Source organism: Calonectris borealis, chromosome 1 (genome assembly GCF_964195595.1).
Source record: "Calonectris borealis chromosome 1, bCalBor7.hap1.2, whole genome shotgun sequence".
Classification (NCBI taxonomy): domain Eukaryota; kingdom Metazoa; phylum Chordata; class Aves; order Procellariiformes; family Procellariidae; genus Calonectris; species Calonectris borealis.
This window is the reverse complement of record NC_134312.1, coordinates 121,609,307-121,631,478: the sequence shown is the minus strand read 5'-3', so window position 1 is coordinate 121,631,478 and position 22,172 is coordinate 121,609,307. Positions and strand designations below refer to the sequence as shown.

The window sequence follows — 22,172 nt, the reverse complement described above, 5'->3', positions numbered from 1 at the left end:
GAGTGCTTTGATTTTTTCATTCGCAGGAGGTAGGTCACACAGATAATGTTTGTATTTTAAACATCACAAATATTGAGGATTTAAAAGACACTGCAAAAGAACATTTTTTCAATCATTCAGCAACAGCTTGAACATGTCTGGCTGCCTGTGCTATCTATCATTGCTTCCAAATATGGACCACAGGTTGAGTGCAGACTCAGAATTTGCCTTTTCCTCCTATCATTACAATTTTCAGATATGAGACCAGCTTGACAAGTAAAGCACCAGAATTCTAAATTTAGAGAGAAGCAAAAATAATAACTTGAATTACCTTAGGTTTGTTTTAAAAAAGTATCCATATTAAAAAGATCTCTTTACCTTATTAATTAATACATTTACAGACTTTTGGCCAGAAGGGGTAATTCTGTGGAAAATATTTGCAAAATAATACATAGAAAACTGCAAAGATGAAACTCTGAATTTAAAAAGATGAGAGAATCCTATTTTCTTTGCATTCCCCATTTTGCATCTCATTACCTTGTCACCTATAGATGACATTATATTATTCTGGCTACCAGGACTAGTATTACCTTATCACGAAATTGTTCTTCATAAGGAAAGTTCCTGCAGCCAGGTTTTTTATTACAGTTACATTGCCTCAGGATTGATATTCTCTGGTGTAGAATTCCCTTCTATTTCTTCTTCCTAGTTAAAGCTAGAAAGTGTAATGAAAACATGACCTGACCCAACTGGACTGATTGGCTTAACACTATATGTCCACTATTCCATTGTGGTTCTCTATGGGCTAGGTCATAACAGCATCTAGCTGGGCACTGGAGACTGGCCTGCCACAGTGAGACAATGTCAAGTGCCCTCTATAGCATGTCTAAAGATCTTTCTACTGCATTGTTTTAACTGTTTTTCCTTTACCTCTCTGCTCGGATTTTGTATCTGAGAACAAAATAGGCAATTAGGCGCAGAGAGAAGAAGAAAATTCCAAGAACAATGAAGTCCAGGTAAAGTTTGGCATTTTCTACATCCAGTTCTCTCAAAATGGCCTCTGATTTTTGAAAATGGCAAGTATCATCTTTGTCACAATGCAGATCTTCTCGATCCAGTCCATAGATGGAGAGAATGACTCCTTCAAACCCATACCTGGAAAGAAGAAGGATGGATTACAAGGAGAAGTCCTGATGATCTGTTTAGAAGTACTCTACCAGCAATACAATCCCTATGAGAGCTCGGTGGAACCACCAAGGGGTTCAATATTGTTCTGACACATGTGTCTCGGGGCAAGTTCTATCGCTGTTACAATCAAGCAAACGACATCTCTCTGGCATTTTATGTAAGATTGAACAAAGTCAGCCTTTAACTGCTTCCAGGTAACGTATAGTGTAATTTCTCCAAAGAAAAATGTTAAAATACAGAGCAGACTAACTTCATATTCAGAAATTCCCTTTTTAAAAGTAACATCATTAATTCCATTTTTTTAAACTACGCAACAGGCATACAATTATGATTTGAAGTCAGAAATATATTAAAACTGGCATAAATCTAGAACATCTCTTTCCTTCTATGCACTATAGTTTCAATGACAATGCACAGTTCCCACGTCTCCGCTGGCACTGGGCGCACTTAGGATTTGACTTTGCGAGCAGATCATGGATCCCATGCATACGATAATGCCCTCCAGCTTCAGGAGACCCCATGCAGGCTAGACAACGGCTTAAGGCCTCATCTTGAATTCTAGATACTAATTCAGGGGGTGTGGTCTCTTAATCTTTGATAGGTCTCAGTGTAAGACCTCATTTGCCAAATGAGAGGATATTTTAGCTTGGGTTTTCCCAGTAATAGTGCAGCTTGGGCAGGGGGCGAGAAGAGGGATGGGAAAATTCACCTCCCCTAATTTCAGCTATATAGATTCAAGTGTCTAGTCTAAACTATCCCACCGTGCTCCAGAGGTTTCCTGATGGCAATCATCCCATCTTAAGATAGCTGTCTCAGACAGCGAGAGTGACAGACATAGACAGGATATAAGGTGCCTATGGTTCTTAAAACACTAGTTTAGATTAGAGATTACACAAATCCCATGACTCTTGTGGCAGTGCTACTGTGAAACTTAAAAAAACCAGGTCTTTACCCAACTAGTCTACCTAGGATACAGCACTGATTTATACAACATTTTCTTCCCAAATGAGGTGCTGGCATGAATTTCTCAGTTGGGCATACTGTCCCTATTATTACAGAAATCCACTATTGCAAAATCCAGGAAGATCTGCATGCTGTGCAATCCCACTGAATTCAAGGGGACTGACATGGACTTGTGGCCGATAACCTGTACTGAATGTTTCCTATTTATTTCACATCATATACAACATAAAATGCAGTGAGGTAATGTGGTATACATCATATGTACGTTTATACTCTAAAAGAATGTGCTGTGAACATAGTCTCTTTGGCACCCAAAATAACCAACGACACAAGCAAAGGCAAACAAACAGCATTTCCAGATGGGAGGTTAATGGCCTTCCTAGCAGTACCTGACATAGGAAATGTAGGACATCCACTGGAGGTATGTTGGGATGGTATCAAAGCTGACAAAAAACCCAGAGAACAGGAGCACCGGGATGGCAGTAACTGGGCCCACAAAAGTGGCCACCTGTGAATAGAGGAATAGACAGTCTCTTGTCAGACAGCCAGAGAAAAAAAAAATTAACTTGCTCTTTCATCTGGTGTCCTGACCTCCAGTGAGGAAGCCAGCTTTTAAAAGAACCGACTTTCCTTATGGCAAGTCCTCTGTTCTGTGCCAAACCCAAATAGGCAGTGCAGACTTACTCTTTAGGCAGTGGGGAGCAATGCCATTCAACTCCTTCTTATAAGGCTACTCCCCAAAATTATCACAGTTCCAAATACTAAGAAATTAATGATTTTTTGGACTAGATTTCCTGTGAGGGGGGCGTTAGATGCTGTTAGTGGAGAAAAAGGGGTCCCTCTCCTCGTCCTAAACGCTGCTGTGCTGGGATCTGTCCTTTGAAGGACTTGAACCCACCAAGAAGTTTCCAGAGCAAGATGGGCACTGTGATTCCCTTGCTTCTCTAGGTATGAGACCCCTCTTTCTAAATATTATCCTTTCTTACTCACTCCCCACTGAGGACACACAGACCTCCCTTCTCATTAACCCCACATGAACAGTAGCTTCAACTGGTCCTAAAACGTTGTGAAGAGGGTAAGGAACATCTCCAGCTGGCTGGCTTCGGTGGCGAAGATAGATCTTGACCCAACTCCAGCCTGCCCTCCAGGGCAAAAGGCCATATAGGTATCTCTGGGGAGGGCAGAAGCACAGGGATCACACAACAGGGCTACACTGGTCTCCACAGGGTGGCACAGAGAAGGAATCAAGTCTTCTACTGCAGAAGCTATCTTGATAGCATCAGTGCATATTAATGTCAATATCATCTGTTATCACAAGCACCACAAAACAGTTCTGCTGTGGAACGGTCACTTCAGCACATCTCCTGCCAGGAAGCAGAATGGAGTTACACGGCCAGCTCCCAGTGCGACAGTCATGCCAACAGCTGCTTCTCTCCCTCCCTCTGCAGAAGTTTCGTTTCTGGGCAAGCCTCTTCCTACCTTGCCTCCTGCAACCTTTTTATATGTGTATGGAAGAACCCTCTCCTGAGCTACTGATCCTCATGGCCTACCTCCACTTTGTAGATGCGCAGAAATGCATCAGTCCTGCAGTTTTTAGGACCTGTTCAGCCTGGGATGAAGAGTAAGTGACAACCCACTCAAGCAGGGGCAGGTACAGCCCCACTGAGATGGGGAAGGAACTTCAGAGCCTCATATCCAGTGCATATATATGCTGTTTAAGTTGCTGCTAGTGGGAAGCATCAAATAGCTATATCAGACCAAGACAACTTTTTGCCTGTCATCTCTCAACACATTTCTTGGGGACACAGGAGCAGTCACAGTAAGCAGTCAGTGTTAGGAGACAGCAGGGTTCCTATGAGAACAACATCAGTACCTGGAGGGATGTAGAGGCTGCACCTATGAGAAGACCCAGTGACTGAGCCACCAGGGATGTCATGGTTCCCAAAGCTGCGAAGAGGACAAATCGGAGTGCATCAGATGGCTGTGAAGTCATCCAGTACACAATGCTGCAGTAAGCCACAGGAAACATGATCTGCAGGGAGATACACTTGGAGTTAGTCCATTAAAGCCAAACATTCTCTGTTACTCTATACGAGATAAAAACATGGGGAGTTCTAGTTAATCCACAGCTCTCAGCCTTTCTATTACATGACATGCATGGCTGAAGAGAATAAATACATCTGCCACAGACTGTGATATGTATCTTACTACTTGGGCATTAGAAAACAGATCCCACTCACTCACAGCCCTTTTCAACTTCCCTTCTGCAAAAAACCAAAGATGGTCATCTGTTTATTAAAAAAATTTTGGGTCAGGTCTCGGCTTTTGTGAAGTCCTGCTGTTTACTCTTAGGGTGCTTCTGATTTGGACCTGAAGCTTCAGCACACATATATGGACAGTTTCTCCACTATTCAGATGGATAAAATACCAGTACTAATCTTTTTGGCAAGTGGACTTGCCATGAACCTAAATGGTTCTTGTTTTATTGAAGAGTAGAGCATATACCTGAAAAGGAACATCAGCCATGGTTTTGGCGAGATAGTAGGCTTTCAGGCTGTACCAGTAGTTCAGATGCTCTCTAAGAAATACTCCCATCTCAAGAGGAACTATAGAGAACACAAATTAGTAAGTTAGGTTGTCAGTGTGCAATATGGTTGCACATAATAACACAGTTTATCCATATCTAATCCTGCACTACTGCAGTCCCATAGCGGGACTGGAACTCTGAGGCCAGTGACAGACCAGCAATAGTTTCAATGATTTGTAATGAAATGTAAGAGGCCAGCCCTGAGAGTTGCTCACTGTTTCGACTATCGACCAGTCTACTCACATGATGTGAACCTCCCTTAAAGAGGCTTATTGAATTAAAAGTGGTGTCAAAACTTAAAGAACCTGGTCATTCCTTTTGGTCCCAATCCAAAGTAACAGCGCTCCCAGAGGAAGTATAGAACAGTCCATACTGCAAGAGTTTGCTTCTGACACCACATGAATACGCTGATCTTATGCAGGAGTCATGACTTGGAAGTCCTGGAGAAATGATTACATCCTCCCTAAGACCAACCACAAGCTCACGACACGGTTGAGAGGCACTGGCACACAGGGAAATTCCAGTCCAGGACTGTAACAGTGAACTGTCCAGGTTGAGAAACACTGGCAAAACTGGGGAGAGAGAGGTGCTGCTGGACAAGCCTATCTCTGTTTGCCTCTACACAGCAGTTTAGTGAGTGCAAGGTTTATCCCCACACCTGTCTTAGAAGCGGAAGCACAAGTCAAATATTATCTTATATGAAACAGACACATTACAACACCCTCCCAGCTTACTGCAATCTCCTTGTCCATTAATATAACAGTATGAGTGATACTCACATGTAAGGACGGTTGGCATGAGCGCAGCAAACATAAGAAACAACATGGAAAAAAAGAGGAAGCCGGAGTTGCTGAGGACTTTCTTAGCTTCATTGCCAATGCCTAAATAGAGCAAGCCGATGAGCAGTCCAATGCCAATGTGTGAGGTGATACGTAAGTGTGTCAGGACCTACAAGCAAGAAAAGAGTAGTACTTCTGATCAGAAAGCCTGGGCTCAAAAACAATGGCAATATGACTGAAATCAGATACTCAGATTGCAGAAAAGGAGTACTAATGTCCAGAAGAACTTATGTAGAAATTTTCACTTCCTACTGGCAAACTGGGCTTCAGCTAAGGAAAATTTACTGTAATGAGCTTCCCGGTGTCAATCAGACACACGGCTATTACAGTACAGAAAATTTCTTTCTGTAAACACAGGCAGAAACTGCAAATGCTGCAGCCTGAAATCTTACTGTCTGACAATGTCATGGAGCCATTGGCCCTCATTCATTAGGAGAAGGAGACTTTCTCTCTGACTAAATTTCCCAAAGCAGAAGAGAGGCAGAAAAGGTATTTCAGGCTTGTATAGACCAAACTAACTTAATCAGGCATAAATTAGCCTTCTGTGCCTTCTCTGCCATACAGTATTCCTACAAGAGGTATGGAAGAACAAAAGAAATAATAAAATTTGGAACAACTGCAAGCCTTTACACTTGAGCAGGAAAAAAAAAATCCTAAAACCAACACTGTTCTTCAATCTATGCATCAGAAAGAAAGTCCCCCTGGTGGAGACGAGGAGAGGACCATATGATCCATGGTTAGTGCTCGCACACCTCTGAGATATGCTTTCCAAGTGTACGAGAGACATTCTGATCAGCTAGATGAGCAATATGGAGAATGTGAAGCTGTACGTACACTTTGGATTACAAGAGCCCTCCCACATGAACATGTCAGTTTATTTTTGATCAAATATTTGGTATGAGACCAGATGTGCAAACTATTCCAGATTGCAGGAAGGCAAAATTCAACAACTTAATCCTTGAATGACAAATTGCACTATAATGTAAAACAGCAAAGGAGAAGAACAAGTTATGGCAAAGAAATGTGCTGGCAAAACAACAAATGGGCATAATGTATATGGTCTGGAAATAAGAAGATGCTTCCTAACCACTAGAATTGCATGGTTCTGCCATATCTTCCCAACCAGAGCAGTGGAGAAAACAGCTGATTGCTTTTACTATGGCATTCAATATAGTGTTTCCCTTTCTGAAAGGGAAGGAATACTGTAGTTATCTGACAGCAAAGGCTTGGACACAATGGTACAGTAGGTTTCTTCCAAGCCTGTAGTTCTGTGTGGACATGTCTACACTGGAAACACTAATGTCCTGAAGAGATACCTGCCTGGGTGCAGGGCAAAAGCAGTGCAGCTGCAGCATCTGGAGCTCTGCGAAGCCCAGCTTACCCTGTCACAAGGGTAACTTACTCGTGCTGAGCTCCACATGGCTCAACTACTTTTGGTTTCCAAACTATCTCATCTGAATCCACCATGTGCCCATCAGTATAGATATATTGTCTGGTTTTCTCCTTTTCTAAGGACAGGTATGTCAAATTAATCCATCAATATATATTAATGTATATATTGTCCTTCCCCCCCCATCATGTAAAGCACTGAAAACCTTCCAACATGCAGAAAAAGCAGCAGACAAACTCTCCTCAGATTTATCAAATTGCAATTTGCCACAGAGAAAAGCACTTGCCCAGCCAGTAACAATTATACTGTACACGGGTGAGTTCCTTGGACAGGTGTGCATGTAAGGTCTAGTTGAGGAAGCTCATCTCCTTAACTCACACCTGTTAATGAAGGGACAATCCTACCTAGAGGACATTTCAAAGCATCCATCAGACAATGTACATAGTCCTCTCTCTTAAATTCACAAACAACTCAGCTACTTAGAGATAAGAAAAACTTCCTTGAGTAAAAAAAAAAAGTCCTATTACATTTTGTGAATGCAAACTAGGCACCCAAAACATTTAATGAACATACATGAAAACTGCAGGGGTTGGGATTTTGAAGGGGGTTGTTTATTTTTAAGAAAAAAGGTGAAAGATAAGGTTTTTTTCCTTGGGAATGAAGAGTTCCGTTATGATACTTACTTCATATTGATATTAAATGTATGAAAACAGAAATGTTCCGTTTTCAGAGAAGCAAGATTTTTATTTACCAATTTTCTGTTTCAAAAAGAAAGACTTTAAGTATTAACCTTACATCACACTGAAATTATTATCTCTGCCACCCTGAGTTTTCTGGAAGAACTAATTTTGTGACACACCTGTACAACTTCTCACTCACTTTTCAGTAGGATAAATAACTGTATAAGGGACCTGCCAGCAGAGAGCTTTACGTTTTTAGGCCAGATGCTTCTGAATTCCTCTGAAGAAAACTGTTGTTCACAATGAAAGTTAATAGCAAGACTGAAAGATCAGCCTCTTTCCTTTGAAATTCTGTGATGATCTTCACGCAAGGGCTGTTGGACAGGACCTTTAAGGCGTATTTCACTACCTCACAACCAACTGAATAGACCTTTTGGCTACAAAAGTTATTATAAAGGCAGTCTTACCGAATCCCTCATGATGGTGAGAAAAGTTCTTTTGAAGAGGATACAGAACTGGGTTAGGCAGCTGGCAGAGAAGCTGTGGCAGCCTTCTGTGGAGGAGGAATCCTGCGGAAACACATAAGAGAATAAACTTCTTTCTTTGCAGTATCTTGCTTAGTTTTCATTCACAAAACCCTACTCTCATCAGCTGAATGTGCCCAGAAACCTCCTCCATTGACCGAGGATTTAAATTCTCTTCCTCCCCCTCCAGCCTCAAGCCATGCCCGTTAGTTGTGATACACAAAATACCTCTTCAGAAGGCCGGTGCCAGAGGAAGGGATTCAACTCATTCTCACCACCAACATCTCTCTTGTAGTCTGTGTCACATATCCTCTCCCGTACTGCCCTTACCAGCCGGCCATTCTGGTCTCCATATTCACCAGATGCTACTTCCATAACTACAAAAAACAGAAGGTAAGTTACCGGTTTACACTACTGAGTAGTTACAAGCCTTATTATTAGATCCCCTTGATTCTGTAGCATTGACAGAAACAGAAGTTTTGTCTAGAACGGGCTCTAAAATGCCACCTGCAAATTCATATGTATACACACATAATTTAAATGTACCTTTCTATAAAACTTCAGAGATTTCTCTTCATCCTGGAGGTTAAATGAACCATTTTAGAGGAAAGGCAGTGAATATGGGATAGTCTTGGTAATAAAAAATTTTTGTGGTCCTTACTGCTTCTTTGGAATTAAGAAACAACAATGAAAAAACCCTCAATGCTATTAGCTGTACAATACCACAGTGGTATTGTTCAAGGTAAAAAAGCAGAATACTGGAGCCAATCCGAAGCCTGGATACTGGAGCCAGCAAGATTAATTACTATGAAACACTAAGGAATATGTTTTATCTTTCATTTCCTGGACCTGGACTTCCACCAGAGAGAAATACTCACTAAATTTTGCCACTAGATGGCATTCAAATTACTTAGAAAAAATGTGAATAATTTTATTTTGAATTTTGGTACATGTATGTACGCACGCACATATGTAATATGTACAACAGTATAAAACACACCATGGTCCCGATTACCCAGAAGGTGCCAATCAAATACAAAATAAATTACATAAACTATTCAAATAGTCCTTACCAAAATCTGCTGGATTGTGGTAGGTTGGGCAATTCAAACCCAAATCTCTCAAGTAAGGTACTAGGTTTAACACCTTCCCACGGTAAATGCATTGACCTTGACTTAAAACATAGAGCTGGAAAATAAGGCAAAGAAAAGAAAAAGAAAAAAAAAAAAAGAAAGAGAAATGTGAAATAGTATCAAAATATTTGAACCTGCTATCTGTATGACAGCAATCCATGAATCTAATGACCTCTTCTTGTCCCTGTGGGAAGAACACCTGGGGAAGATTTGTCATCGCTTGGAACTACCTTTGCATGGAATTACAACTAATGGAAAATGAAATGCTTAAGGTTTGAATTCTGCAAACATTCCCTCCAGGACTTAAAGCACATCAACACAGAAACAGACTAATTCCAGCCTTAGACACATGCTGAAAATAGGCGAGAAACTGTAGAGACGAGCCATCTAATTTCCACACATTATGGATATTTTGGGCTGGGAGACGAGGCTGGTGAATGCAGGAATGGAAGGAGAGGTGGAACAGCACAGCAATGGAAAACAGCTCGATTATTCTTACTTTTAGCCACGCTATTGACTTTAAATAAACCTCCTTGCCAGACTGGCAATCTGCAAGAGCTTGTTCACCTATGGTGTAGTAGGTTTTCTCTCAGCTCTCACAGGTCTAATTTAAATCTCCTAACAAGATTAAAGTAAATTTAAATCTAACCTAAACACGCATGGTCTACATTCTGCTGCTAGGTTGGAGAAAAGATTTCCAACTGACTTCATTTCAATTATTATTATTTCACATGAATAAACTCTTCTGAATTTACACCTGTGTAGCTAGGACGAGAATGTGTACTAGCAACATTGCAGACACTGGCACTAAAGCTCTCTTGCTCTTAAATTACTCTAATTTACTTTACTGACAGCCCTGTGCCCAGGAGCAGTGGTGGGTGAAGGCATGAAAATTACAAGTGCAATAATCATGATTTCACAAACATACCAGCCAGATTCTTTAAAAACATTACATGTAAATAATGGAAACAGGCAGAGAAGAAGAAAAAAACATAATCAAAAAGTGTATTTTGCTTTTATTTATTTAATTTCTTTATTTGATTTGGAACCATAGACTAAAATTATTCATGTTTTTATTTAAAGAGTGTAGCCTTGAAAGTATAACCTACCTAAACCACACATGAAGAGAAAGAGTTTGAGAACAATACCTGATCAAACAACTCGAACAGTTTAGCACTGGGCTGGTGAATCGTGCAGATGATGGACCTGCCACCCTGGGCTAATGCCTTCATCAGAGAGACAACCTGGAAACATGATGCACTATCCAAGCCGCTGAATAAAAAGACAGAAGTTTGTTATCCACAGGTCCATAGGCACCACTCAAAACTAGCACACGTATTTGCTACTTTGGTCTCTCACTATTATCCTTTTATAAATTTTCTCTGTAGCAGTTTAATTTTATGATATGCCAACATTATGCTTTTATTTCTCCATCAGTCTTTTAATTAAGTTGGAAGCATGCCTGAGAATGAAAAATAGAGTATTCTCAAAGCTGCCTTAAGGGACTTCTACATTTTAGGGCTGCAGATTTAAATGCTCCCAACTTTAATGAATAGATACATATTCATAGTTCTCCCAGCCTCCTCCTAGACTGATCACAGAATTTGATTCTAAATATGCCACATTCATTATTAAAGTCACACTTTAAAATGCTTATATTCAAGCTATCTTTGCTCGAAAAAGAAAACTCATGCCACAATCTGAAAATATTTTCCTCTCTCTCTTCCTTCCTGTTTCAGTTTGTGTCTTCCTTAAAAAGGAACCGCCTTGCTGGCGGTTACAGCAAGGCACTTAGTGCCCAAATCAAATTATTTCTTGTGGCCTTATTCAGTACTTACGTGCAACACAAAATGAGCCTTTTCCAAGGACTTAAGAGGTGAATAACCTTTCTGCAGCGCTGTTCTACTATACAAAGCAATATTTGTCTACCTTTAATTTTTGGCTTTGAAATACCTGGTTGGTTCATCAAAAAACATGACGGGAGGATTGTTCACCAGCTCCAAAGCAATGGCAAGACGCTTTCTCTGGCCTCCAGAAAGACTCCCAGTCCTCGTATTGGCACATGTCAGCAAACCGAGGGCTGTCAATATTTCCTTTACCTAGAGGAAACACAACAATGCGTCATTTAAATTTGTTAGCACAAAAGAAAAGCCTCTTTACGGATTTTCATGGAGAATGTAAACTAGCTTATGACTTTGTTTCACCATCCATACACGGAAAGCCTTTTTCTATCTAATGTAGCATTTATTAGATTCAGTGGGGCGTAACAGTCTACCATTTACTATTTTGACCCAAATTCTTCTTTTTTGTCCTACATGACCTGTCTCAGTAAGGAAGCCTTGCCTGTGAAAATGGAGTGGAAATCAGTTCTTCTATAGCACCCCTTGGATATGGCACTGATATCAAAGAGCTTTGCAGCATCTGAGGAGTTATTACACAGTGAAACCAAGAAGCTTCTTTCAATAGAACTTCTAGGCTGTATTTACAAGGGACTGGAGAATTGTGTAATAAAAATCAGTGGTTCTACAGATCAATGACCTGCTCTTATCTCATCTGTTCTTCGCAGTCTACTCTTTAAAGTGCGGCCATTGATTTTAAGTGTTTTCATTCTCTTCAGAGCCAATTCAGTTGTCACACATACTCTCAGATGTTTGGGATTTCCTCAAGGCACAGCCTCAGGAAGGCACAGCCTCAGGAAGGCACAGCTTGTCCTTGGAGCAAACAGAGAACAACCCCAGCTGCTATGAATTTTTCTGTTTCATGATTGTAGATCTGGCCTGGTAGTCCTATATGAGGAAAATAGCTCTTTGGCATTAGTAAAAACAAGGACATAAAAATGAGTGAATCCAAGCTACATTGGTCATGTAATTAAAAAATCCACCACTTAAAAGGTAAAAAGAAAGCCCAGACATTTAATACATCACTGAAGTGTAGGAAAAGGAGTCTGTCATTTTTTAAAGTAATAGTTGCCTGGATGGAGGGAGTTTTCCAGAAAGTGTGGTTAACATGGTAAAAATTGGTTAGACCAACCAGGGCCTGACCCTTCACTTGTCCTGATTTCCAGGAGCTACCTCTCTCAGTGAGAGGGGGTGAAGAAAGAAGAAAACCCACTAACCCTCGTTCTCAGAGAGAAGAGTCCAACTATCTCCCTCCCTTTATCTGTAGGAAGGATGCTACGGGATATGGGCAGCACAACCTAGGTCAACTAGAAACATAAACTATGGTTCACTGGAGGATTTTTTACTTATCCCTGTTTTAAACAAGCATTTGTAATCTTGCTAACACAAGTGCATAAACTCATAAGATTTATCTGTGATAAATAGTTACCTTACAATTCACAACAATAAAATGAATGATCTAGTCCAGCACAGGCCAGTAACATTAACCAGAAAATGACTGCCCTTCTAATATGTATTGAATAAATGCATCGAGCACAGGTTTTTCCTCAAAGAGCTGCTTGTAATTACAGTGACAGTGTGAACAAGTGAATTAACTTGCTTGGCCTAACTTCCTAAAGTGTAAATTAATTAAGACTTTCAAAGTACAAATAAAATTAACAGCTGTTTCTAAACAAATGTATTTTCCAATAAAAAATACGTGTTTAGCTTACTGAAAAAAAGAAGTATTTCAGAGAATCAAAGCAATCTTAAGCTACCAAACATATGTTGATTCCTGTAAGTTTCCCTCTCTGAAGCTCTTTCTGATTTTCAGGGATTCTCTGAGATTGAAGAAATGCCAAATGTTCCAATTTGGAAACAAATACAGACGAAAGACAGCCACAAAAATGGCTGCTCTACCTTTGAAGTTGCTATAGTTTTCACATTTCAGGCAAAGGTATACCTGGTGGGTCAGAAGCAGCTTCACCTTCTCCTTTATAAACTTCTGCTTAAGAATCACGTGCCAGCTACTGTCAGAAGCGTCTTTTACTAGAAGAGACTCCTCTGAAATGATTAAGTCCAACAAGTCAAGTTCAGGCCTCCATCAGATAAAAAAAATGAATTAAACTGGCATCTGGGGAAGAGCAGGAAGCCTCTCGTGTTCCTGAGACAGCAGGCCACAACTGTCTCGCATCCATGCTCCACTCCCACTTCTGTGTCCCCTCATCTCCTCCTTCCTCCTGCACAACTTGGTTTCAGTTGAGTCCTGCAAGGTGGCTTCTCCCAGTCACCTGCATGATTTCCTAATTTGCCCACGGATGGTCTCCTCAGTGCATGGTTTTGGGAGCACAAAATGCACCCTTCTTTCTATTTATGAAAAAGAACACTGAAAAATCATGGAAAGCCCAAAACCTGAATTTTACAGAAGTATAGCAAAAACATTGGGAGCTTCCTATACCAATAGTAACTCCCTTTTCATTGCTGGGACAACTGAGTTGCTAAGCCACTAGAAGACTTGTCCAGAGTAACATACATGTCCCTAACAAAGGTAGAAGGAGCAGCCAGCTTTCTTGGAAGGTAAATCTCAATGTTAGCCATGGGGCCATGTTACCACATGAGCCCCATTACCCCTCAGCATTAACCCTCACCTAACAGAGGTTTCCTCCTCGAGGAGGCAGTGTATGAGAGATCATACTGTCTCCTTGTTTGTGCTGTCTTATGCTGGACTGAAACATAGCTTGAGGCTAGCCAAAACACCTCCAAACACTTTCTGAGCTACCGTTTCACTTTTCACGACTATCTCAACAACCTGAACCATCTCTGCTTTCACCAATGCCATAATTTTTTGTTTATGTTTACTTCAGACATTATCCTCTCTGGGCATATACGGTTTTGAAACACGCTGTGCAGCACCGAACTGTTCCTCTCCTAGGCTTCGGCGTGCTCTGGTAACTCCATCCGCGCACAGATAGATGCCTGAGCTCTGAGTGTCCTTAGGAATACACAGGCCCAGACATTTTAAGTGCAGAATAAATGTGTAGAAAGGGCACATTTCCAGCCCTTTAAAGTATAACTGAGGTAACCAAATTCAGTTGAGAAAGCCACCTCATGCACAAGCTAACACGTCAGAAGCCATTTGGTCTGGTCACACACCTCCAAGGTATTTTCTTTAAAAAGACAGCCCTGTGTCAGAACAAATGACAGGGAGGAATTGTGGCAATCAGATGGGGGAGAGGAGCACAATTCCTAGTGCAGGTCCAGCTGGGTTATAGGTCTCCGTGGGCAAAAACACACCACGACTTCTCTCCCACTCAGGAAAGTCATATGTCAGCTGCACGCAGAAACAGGACAGTGCAGCAAACGTGCAAGAGTAAATTGTGCAACTCATTCCCAGTGTTTTAGAAAAGATACGCACATGTTTTAGCTTGGTTTCCTACTTGTCCAAACCTCGGTCACCCAACACAGCTTCAAAATACATTAGTCTGTATCTTAACTGCAACTGTATTAACTTGTCCAGTGCAACAATATGCCCACCAGCATAGCCGTAACAATCAACGCTTTCAAACACAAGCACAGATATTTCTGCAGCAATTACAAAAACTGCTGAGTTTTTCATTAGTCCTTGGAAAAATTAAGGCCTACAGTCACTATTGCCAGCCATGACTGATTTATCTTGTCACACATGAGATACCTGAGCCCTCAGACATGCATGTAAGAGTATCTAAGGTGCTAAGGTACATTAAAAGATATCCTACAAAACCTGTGAATTTATTCCAGTAGTTCTTTTACAATTATCTACTCAGTCTCATACCGAAAGCAACTTTCATAGAGACTGTAGTAAACATTCCCTCATAATGATACCTGTCAACTTTGAGGTTATGATTTACTCTATCATTACAAGTCCAATGCAATTCAATGTTAGATAAAAATGTCTACTTTACAGAGCTCACTTCCTGGACTTCTTTGGCATCCCCCAAAATTCTCAGTTTGATGGACAGTATACATACCATTTCTCTCCTGCCTTCATCTTTCTCCTGAAGTTTCAGATGAGCAGATACCTGGAATGCAATACAATGGAATTTGATTTTGAACTGGTCTGCAGCACAAGAAGTTACAGTGGATGTGTCAGGCACAACATCCCAACATACCATTTAAACAACTTCTTTCAACCCAGTCAGGAAAGTTTAAGTTGAACTATAATGTTCAAATCACAAGCATCACACATGCCTGTGCAGTAGGTAACTGAGTATAATCTGACTTAAGCAATCACTCAAGAATCTGACAAAAAGCTTATTAGAAAGAAAGGCCATTCTGCAAGTCAAAGAGTTTGAGAGGAAGATGGGAGAGTCATGTTTTTTGCATAACCACTAACTTGCCAGGAAATGCTAGAATCACAGTTTATTTGGGCTTCATCCACATCATAAGGATAACCGAACTCCGCCATCCTCCAGGATGTGAACAAATGAGTACAGAAATAAATAATCTTGTGAAAGATGTCATCTGCTGTCCTAAGAGGCAGCTCCACAAAACATTATGATTAACCCTTATTAGAAGCAATTAAACTGTTAAGTAATTATTTTTGTGAGAGCCTTGATTGATTAATTTAGACAGCAAGTATCATCTGGGCCCAATTCTACAAAAGTGGTCCTATGGGATTCTGACTACAGTGTTCAAGTAAACAAAAGAGAAGAAAAACTTCCTCAGAGAAGAGCCTTTGCAGAAAATTAGCCACATAAAAACTACTGTGATTCTGGCCTTAAAATTTGTGAATTGATGCTGGCATACAGTATGAGCAACTTTAGCTTTATTTTGATAACATCCTCTGAAAAAAACTGGGTTGTTTCTCAAACTGAGCAACAGGCACTTCTAGACTAATTGGTCAAGCTGGCAATTAGTAAACTATTTGATGCTATGAAAAACAGTACGAAGAATTTACGTTGCCTGTAAATCACGGGATTATTCTGTTCTTTTGTTTTCTTGTGAAGAACTGGAAGAGATTTTATACAACGCCTTTATTAAAGAAAAGGCACGAAAGAGTAGAAACAGCGGAGAGACCACACTCAAGCACTGTGCAGTCAGAACATGGAAGATGGGGAGAAAGAGAGAGACAAGGTTACTGATACACCACCCAAGAAAAAAGATGGTCCCTACAAAGGCTTATTCTGTGCAGAACTTCAGGTTCCATTCTCTAGGAGGTCTACGCAGTAGAGCCTTAGATCTTCTTCCAAATCATAATGCTGGTCACAAATTGAAAATGATAAAGCTAAAGAAGCTCAGACAACTCCTAGAAGTATGAGACTGAAATGGAATTCAAGGCATCATCGAAATCCAAGCACTTTCATTGAGTGGGATCAAATAGAGATATCGGCTCGTGGCATTACCAGGGGTAAGAACATGTGCACAACACACAGAGATTTTTTCATTTTCTCCCGCCCAAATAAATTAGAGCAAGAAACAAAGCTCACCATCATAGCTTCCTGGACAGTCAGATGAGGAAGGAGCATGTCATCTTGCATGATGTAGCAGGAGACTTTGCGAAAAGAGCGCAGGTCACGAGGCTGTCCATTGATGAGAATTTCTCCCTTCATTCCTGTCTCTCTGAAACGAACCAAGAAAATAACCAGGGGTGAATCTTGCCTTCACTTGTGCAGCCACAGGCTGTGGAAGTCTTAGGCAATTATTGCCCACTATGGAATAAAACTGATACAGTGGATAGAAATTAATTTATTTCGTGATTATACTCTCTTTCATAAGAGGCTTCACGCAATGTTGCTGAAAATTTTACTCAGATAGAACAAAATGTGTGCTGTCTTATATGAAAGTCTGAAAAAATATCAAGTCATTCAAGTCTTTTTTGGGGGGTTTCTCTATGCTGTTCTTCATGCCCTAACAACAACAACACAGAGACATTTTGTATTTGGCCATACAACTGGGGATTCAGGAAGATGAACCACAGTCACGTCACACGCTGCAGTTTGGTCAAGAAGACATCAACATTATGAAAGTGACAACTAAAAAGGGTCATTTTTTTCAAGTGTTTATAAAATGTGATTTAAAAAATATCACAAACATAAGACACTGAGTCAGATTTGTTACGCAGCTAGAAAGGAGAAATTTTTTGTGTGTTTTTGACTTTAAATTGCTTCTATTTTTGGATCAGACTTGTTAACAGATAAATCCTAAGTGACCAGAACAGGACGAACACGAAAAATATAAGCAATAAGAATCTAATTCAAAATCGGTGAAATACCTGTTTTCTACAAACACTGGGGTAAGATTTCTTCTGCTGTTGTCTCCAAGGAGCCATCAGGTTAGGTTATCTTATCTTACTTGGGATTTTATTGTTACTCACCTGTATCCTGCCAGAATGTTCATGAGCGTTGACTTCCCAGCTCCTGAAGGACCCATAATTGCCACAAGTTCTCCACTGCTGAACTTCCCTGAAATTCCTTTCAAAAGGGTCTTATAACCTGAAAGAAGAAAGAAAAGTTCACTGAACGCTTCACAATCACATCCGGGGGGCAATGAAAGTTCATTTCCACTAAACAATGATGACAAATAGGCATTAGCAGGTACCTACTGAGAGGCTGATGCTAAGATCAGCACACTGCAATAACTATCAAAAGCCAAATTCTGAGTGGGAGCAGCAGCCTCCTCCCACTATACAAGTAGTATGGTGGATCACACACTCTTGATTCGCTCCAGGAAAATTTTCAAACAGGTCTAAGAAGCCTTGCTGCCATTTTCTAAGTGTCTTCTCAGAGTATTTTACTAGGATGCTGATGTCTCCGTTAAACTACCTAATACTCCACAGCTAACGTAACTCCACAGCCTTGGTACAGACTGCCCTCCAATCACTGCAGCTTCAATGCCAAAATTCTGCCCTCTCACCAGAACAATAACTTCTTGGAGAGTAGTAGCCATGATCTTGAAGGCAAAGTCCTATGCATTTGTTCATTCCCTGCTGAAAGAAGTATGACAAGAAACACAGCAAAAAGAGACATACAGGAAAAGACAAACCTGCTTCATTCTCTTAGCATAAGGACTCTCAAGAACTCTAAAGGCTTGTCTAGACAGGGAGACTGACCACAATAACTCTGTAAAAATAATTCATAGGGAAATACTTGTTCCAGATTAAGAACATGCAGGTTTTTGTCTCATTTCGGTTAATCCACTTCAGAAGATCATGCCACAATAATTACGTCCTCAGGCAAAGCTGCTCTAGAATAACCACAACACCAACTTCAAATATCTCACCTTAATCCTGAGTAAATTACCTTTGTCAATAAACCTTAATTTAAACCCCAAACTCCACGTTACTCTAGGTGTAAGCAAACTGGACTCCAATGAGAATTCCAGATTCAGACTGAGTTGCATCCATCTTGTCCTGCATGATTCCCATTTTAAGGCATAAAGACTGGGTAGGCAGGGTGGAGAGAGGCCTGACTGGCATTTAAACTTTTCAGGATCTCTTTCCCTTTTATTTTTTTGCTTGCTTACTTTATTTTAATTACTAGTGCTTTTAGTTAAAACTTTTAACAATAAAAAAAAGTTAAGTAAGGTGTTAAAAAACAATCTCATATGTTGAAAATGTTTCTGTAATTAAATTAAAACCAAAACAGAAGGGTGGAAGATCCATTTACATGCAGTGTTGGGATCTGGCAATCCATTTTGCCATATTGGAGCATATGCAGGCAGCATTTATATTCCACATGTAAACTATCCCAGTCCTGTGATTATCATTAGCATAGGTTGTAGCTGGAATGATGAAATGCTGTAAAAAAATCACATTCTCTGCAAGTCCTAGAAAATGAATGGTGGATTATCTTCTTCTGATTTCTCTTTCTTCCCAACTCTGTAATTTCTTGTTTTCCTTTCATCGCCGCTTAACATTCTCTTTAAGTTTTCTTCTTTTCTCTAATCTCCGTTCGCACTCCTTCAATGCCACAGAGAGCAAGCTTTTGCACCAAAAACATTACTGTCATGCTGCCATGGGGTCTCCCAAATCCACAGCAAAATACTCTTCTCTGAGCATTCCCCAGCCCAGGAGGAAAGCAGTAGCCACAAAAACTCTCTCCAGAAATATTTGATCCTACCGTTTTCATGGCAAATGTCCTAGAAAATGTAATGGACCAAATGTATCAAAATAATAGTTTTCTCGAGTGCCTTTTTTTAAACAGGCCAGTAATCTTTTGCTCTAAAATCTTGTCCTGAACCTGAATGAAACAACTTGTTTGGAAGCTACGAGATACCATGGGTATGAAAACAGCAGTGTATTCACATAAACTTGTGTTTATGGCACAAGTCCTAAAAACAAAAGCAAAGACAATCTATCGAAAGGAACAGCTATTTCAAAGAGAGAAATCCGTGGCACCCCGACAAGGTCAACAAGCTTGTCCTTCATGCCAACGTCACCATCCAAATCAGCATTTGAAGGAAAAGTGCAAGGAAGAGAACAGAGCTTCCAAATGTGACAGTGTTTACAAAATGGGATCTATAGAGACAAACTCCTTCATACTATCCCTTAAGTGTAAGGAGAATCAGTTACCTCCCAAGCCTATTAAATTTGTAAGGGACTCAAACATTAGACTTTACCACCAATTATTTGCATTATACACACACCCACCACACACACAAGTTATACGTAGCTGGGAACTCTTTCTCACACTGGTCAAAAGCTGGCCAAGTTGGCCTGTCATTAACTTCGACTGGGACAGGATTTCTTTCACTAGGTCCCACATGTAGTGCACAGGGTAAAGTACTCATTGGTGTCTGTCTCTGTTCCCTGTCTGCCCCGCAAAGCAGTTCAACATGACAGAACATCACATGACAATTCCATCACAACAATTTCTATTGTATGGGCTTGTTCTGACCCAGACTTCCAGGGTAAAGGGTTGTTGTCAGAGTTTTGTAATAGTCAGCTCATCATGAGTTTCAAGATCAGGACAGTAAATATTGCACAAACTTGCAGGGGACTATAAAGAATGTGTACTGCCATGAATACTGAAGGAGGTACAACCTAAAATACACACTCATCGTCTGAAAACATGTATCAACATATATATCATTACCTAAAACTGAAGCCTTTCCTCTCACTACATATGACTGTGAGATTTAACATTACATCCATTAAAGTCACTTTTCCAAACATAATTTCACAAATGATAATCAGTTTACCTTTAATTGCAGTATCTTCTCCCTCATTACCTGCGCTTGTTTCTGCCTCTCTAATGGAGATTTCCATTTTAAATATCCTGCACACAACGTTAAATCAGAGCGGGACACATCTCTGCAACTCATTTGCAAAACAGCAGAGAAACATGATTTAAAAATAAATAGGAAAAACAATGAATTTTGTATCAGGATCCCAACCACTGGCATTTTAAGTTGCTACAAACTCAAAACCATCTCTTCTTTTGACTGGAAGCGCACAAGAAGCCTTTCTATTACAAAGGTTAATTTAGCAAACCCACAAAAATATTTGACACTGTAGCAGTAGCGTGGTGCCCATATAATCCATTATAAGGAATTAAAGTCCATAAGTAACTACAGTCTTCTCTTTCAGAATATTGAGGCTAATCTTTAACTGAATCAGTTGACCTAAAACTTCTATATTGGGCCACGTCTTCCACGAGAAAACGGATTATGCATTTGGAGGGGGTTGTATTCTTACAGTACAGGGACTGTTTCATATCCATCTGACGTATATTAGGAATTTCTGATCACCTTCAATCCCAGTTTACCTGTCCCACCTCGTTTTCCTTAGGCCACTGGTTCATGATTCATGCAGCAAGCAGTTTTGGTACCCCAGAGTTTAATGAGAGGCTGAACCTCAAAGTGAACTCACCCCAAGATGGATGCATATTACGGGCCATTCAGTTCAAGCACCTTTTGGACTGGACTTACATCAAGACCAAGTTTACCATCATGACTTTCAGTTATTTCTCTTAAAACTGTTTTGATTTCCAATGGAAAATAGCTTGGATCCTTTCAGTTTTCCAATGTCCCCTCCTGGAGTTACAGCGACTTCACCCTTAAAAATATATTTAGGGGCCGATGCCTATGGGAATCCAAGTATCAGGTTTCAAGAACTACTTAAAATATGAATTTGTCAACAGGACATTAATACACCATCACCAACCAGAACAAGCACTCAGTAACTTTCTCAGTCCAACCCACTAAAAATAGAAATCAAAAGTAAGAAATCAAAACTGAAACAGAGAATTCAAGTGATGCAAAATTTTTTGGTCTTAATTTCACCTCAGACTACATTCCAGAGTTCAACCGCTTCTCCCGAGAAGAGAAATGCGTTTTGTTTTCTGTGGTAGGACTCCCCACTGAAAGCAAACTCCAGGCACTGTGGTGTTAGACCAGATTCGCAGCCAGAAACAAGTGACTGGCCTGAACAGACCCCCATTCAGGAGGCGGATTTCCCTCACTGCCTGGCTGCAGCACAAAGCCCACAGCAGCCCCTTGTTTAATGAGCTGATCGAGGGTGACCTCTTGTATTGATGAAGATACCAGGGGAGCTCTCATTGTTCAAGCCACCAACATTTTTGCTAATGGATTCAGCGAGGGAGAAACGTGTTGATGGTTTTATCTGCTTCCTCGTGGATTCTACAAGGATTTCTGGGGAGATTTGGTTTTATCATTCTCACAAAAATTATGATTAATCTGGAAAGAAGCAAGCCACCCCCTCCCCATACTTAGAGTAGGAGCGCATGCTTCAGAACGTGTCTGAATCAGCACCAAAAAAATCATAACTAAAACTCCTACCCTTACAGTGAATTTCCTCAGGTAAATACTGTCTCTAAGTTTTTGACTAAAATGCTTCATTCATTTGCATTTCATTGCCAGCAATATACTCATTTGTTACTCAGAGAAATGTCACACAGACTCCTAGAAGTTTCTAGGTGTTGTAGCCTAATTCTGTATCCATCAATAGGCACCAAGAGCCCATCTCGAGTCCCGGGTGAGCACAGCAGGCTTTCCCTGCTCGTTGCAATTAGAGC

The 22,172-nt window shown here is 40.5% G+C and overlaps 1 protein-coding gene across 5 annotated transcripts in view; it reads right to left on the bottom strand.

Moving 5' to 3' along the window:
* Window positions 1-524: 524 nt before the first annotated feature.
* ABCG1 (ATP binding cassette subfamily G member 1) overlaps window positions 525-22,172 on the bottom strand; it is a 53,113-nt gene continuing 31,465 nt past the window's right edge. For 2 of the 5 annotated variants that reach the window (XM_075175772.1, XM_075175681.1), the window contains 13 exons: window positions 17,513-17,630; window positions 16,626-16,758; window positions 15,168-15,218; window positions 11,237-11,382; window positions 10,432-10,555; window positions 9,224-9,338; window positions 8,379-8,527; window positions 8,094-8,195; window positions 5,497-5,665; window positions 4,636-4,736; window positions 4,004-4,162; window positions 2,520-2,638; window positions 525-1,134 (listed from right to left, as the gene is read on the bottom strand). In XM_075175772.1, the coding sequence (XP_075031873.1) occupies window positions 906-1,134; window positions 2,520-2,638; window positions 4,004-4,162; window positions 4,636-4,736; window positions 5,497-5,665; window positions 8,094-8,195; window positions 8,379-8,527; window positions 9,224-9,338; window positions 10,432-10,555; window positions 11,237-11,382; window positions 15,168-15,218; window positions 16,626-16,758; window positions 17,513-17,630 (1,715 nt within the window). In that variant the 3' untranslated portion in view covers window positions 525-905. Of the gene's footprint in view, window positions 1,135-2,519; window positions 2,639-4,003; window positions 4,163-4,635; window positions 4,737-5,496; window positions 5,666-8,093; window positions 8,221-8,348; window positions 8,528-9,223; window positions 9,339-10,431; window positions 10,556-11,236; window positions 11,383-15,167; window positions 15,219-16,625; window positions 16,759-17,512; window positions 17,631-22,172 lie in introns of all 5 variants that reach the window. The other 3 variants (XM_075175592.1, XM_075175859.1, XM_075175911.1) reach the window with 3 other exon arrangements.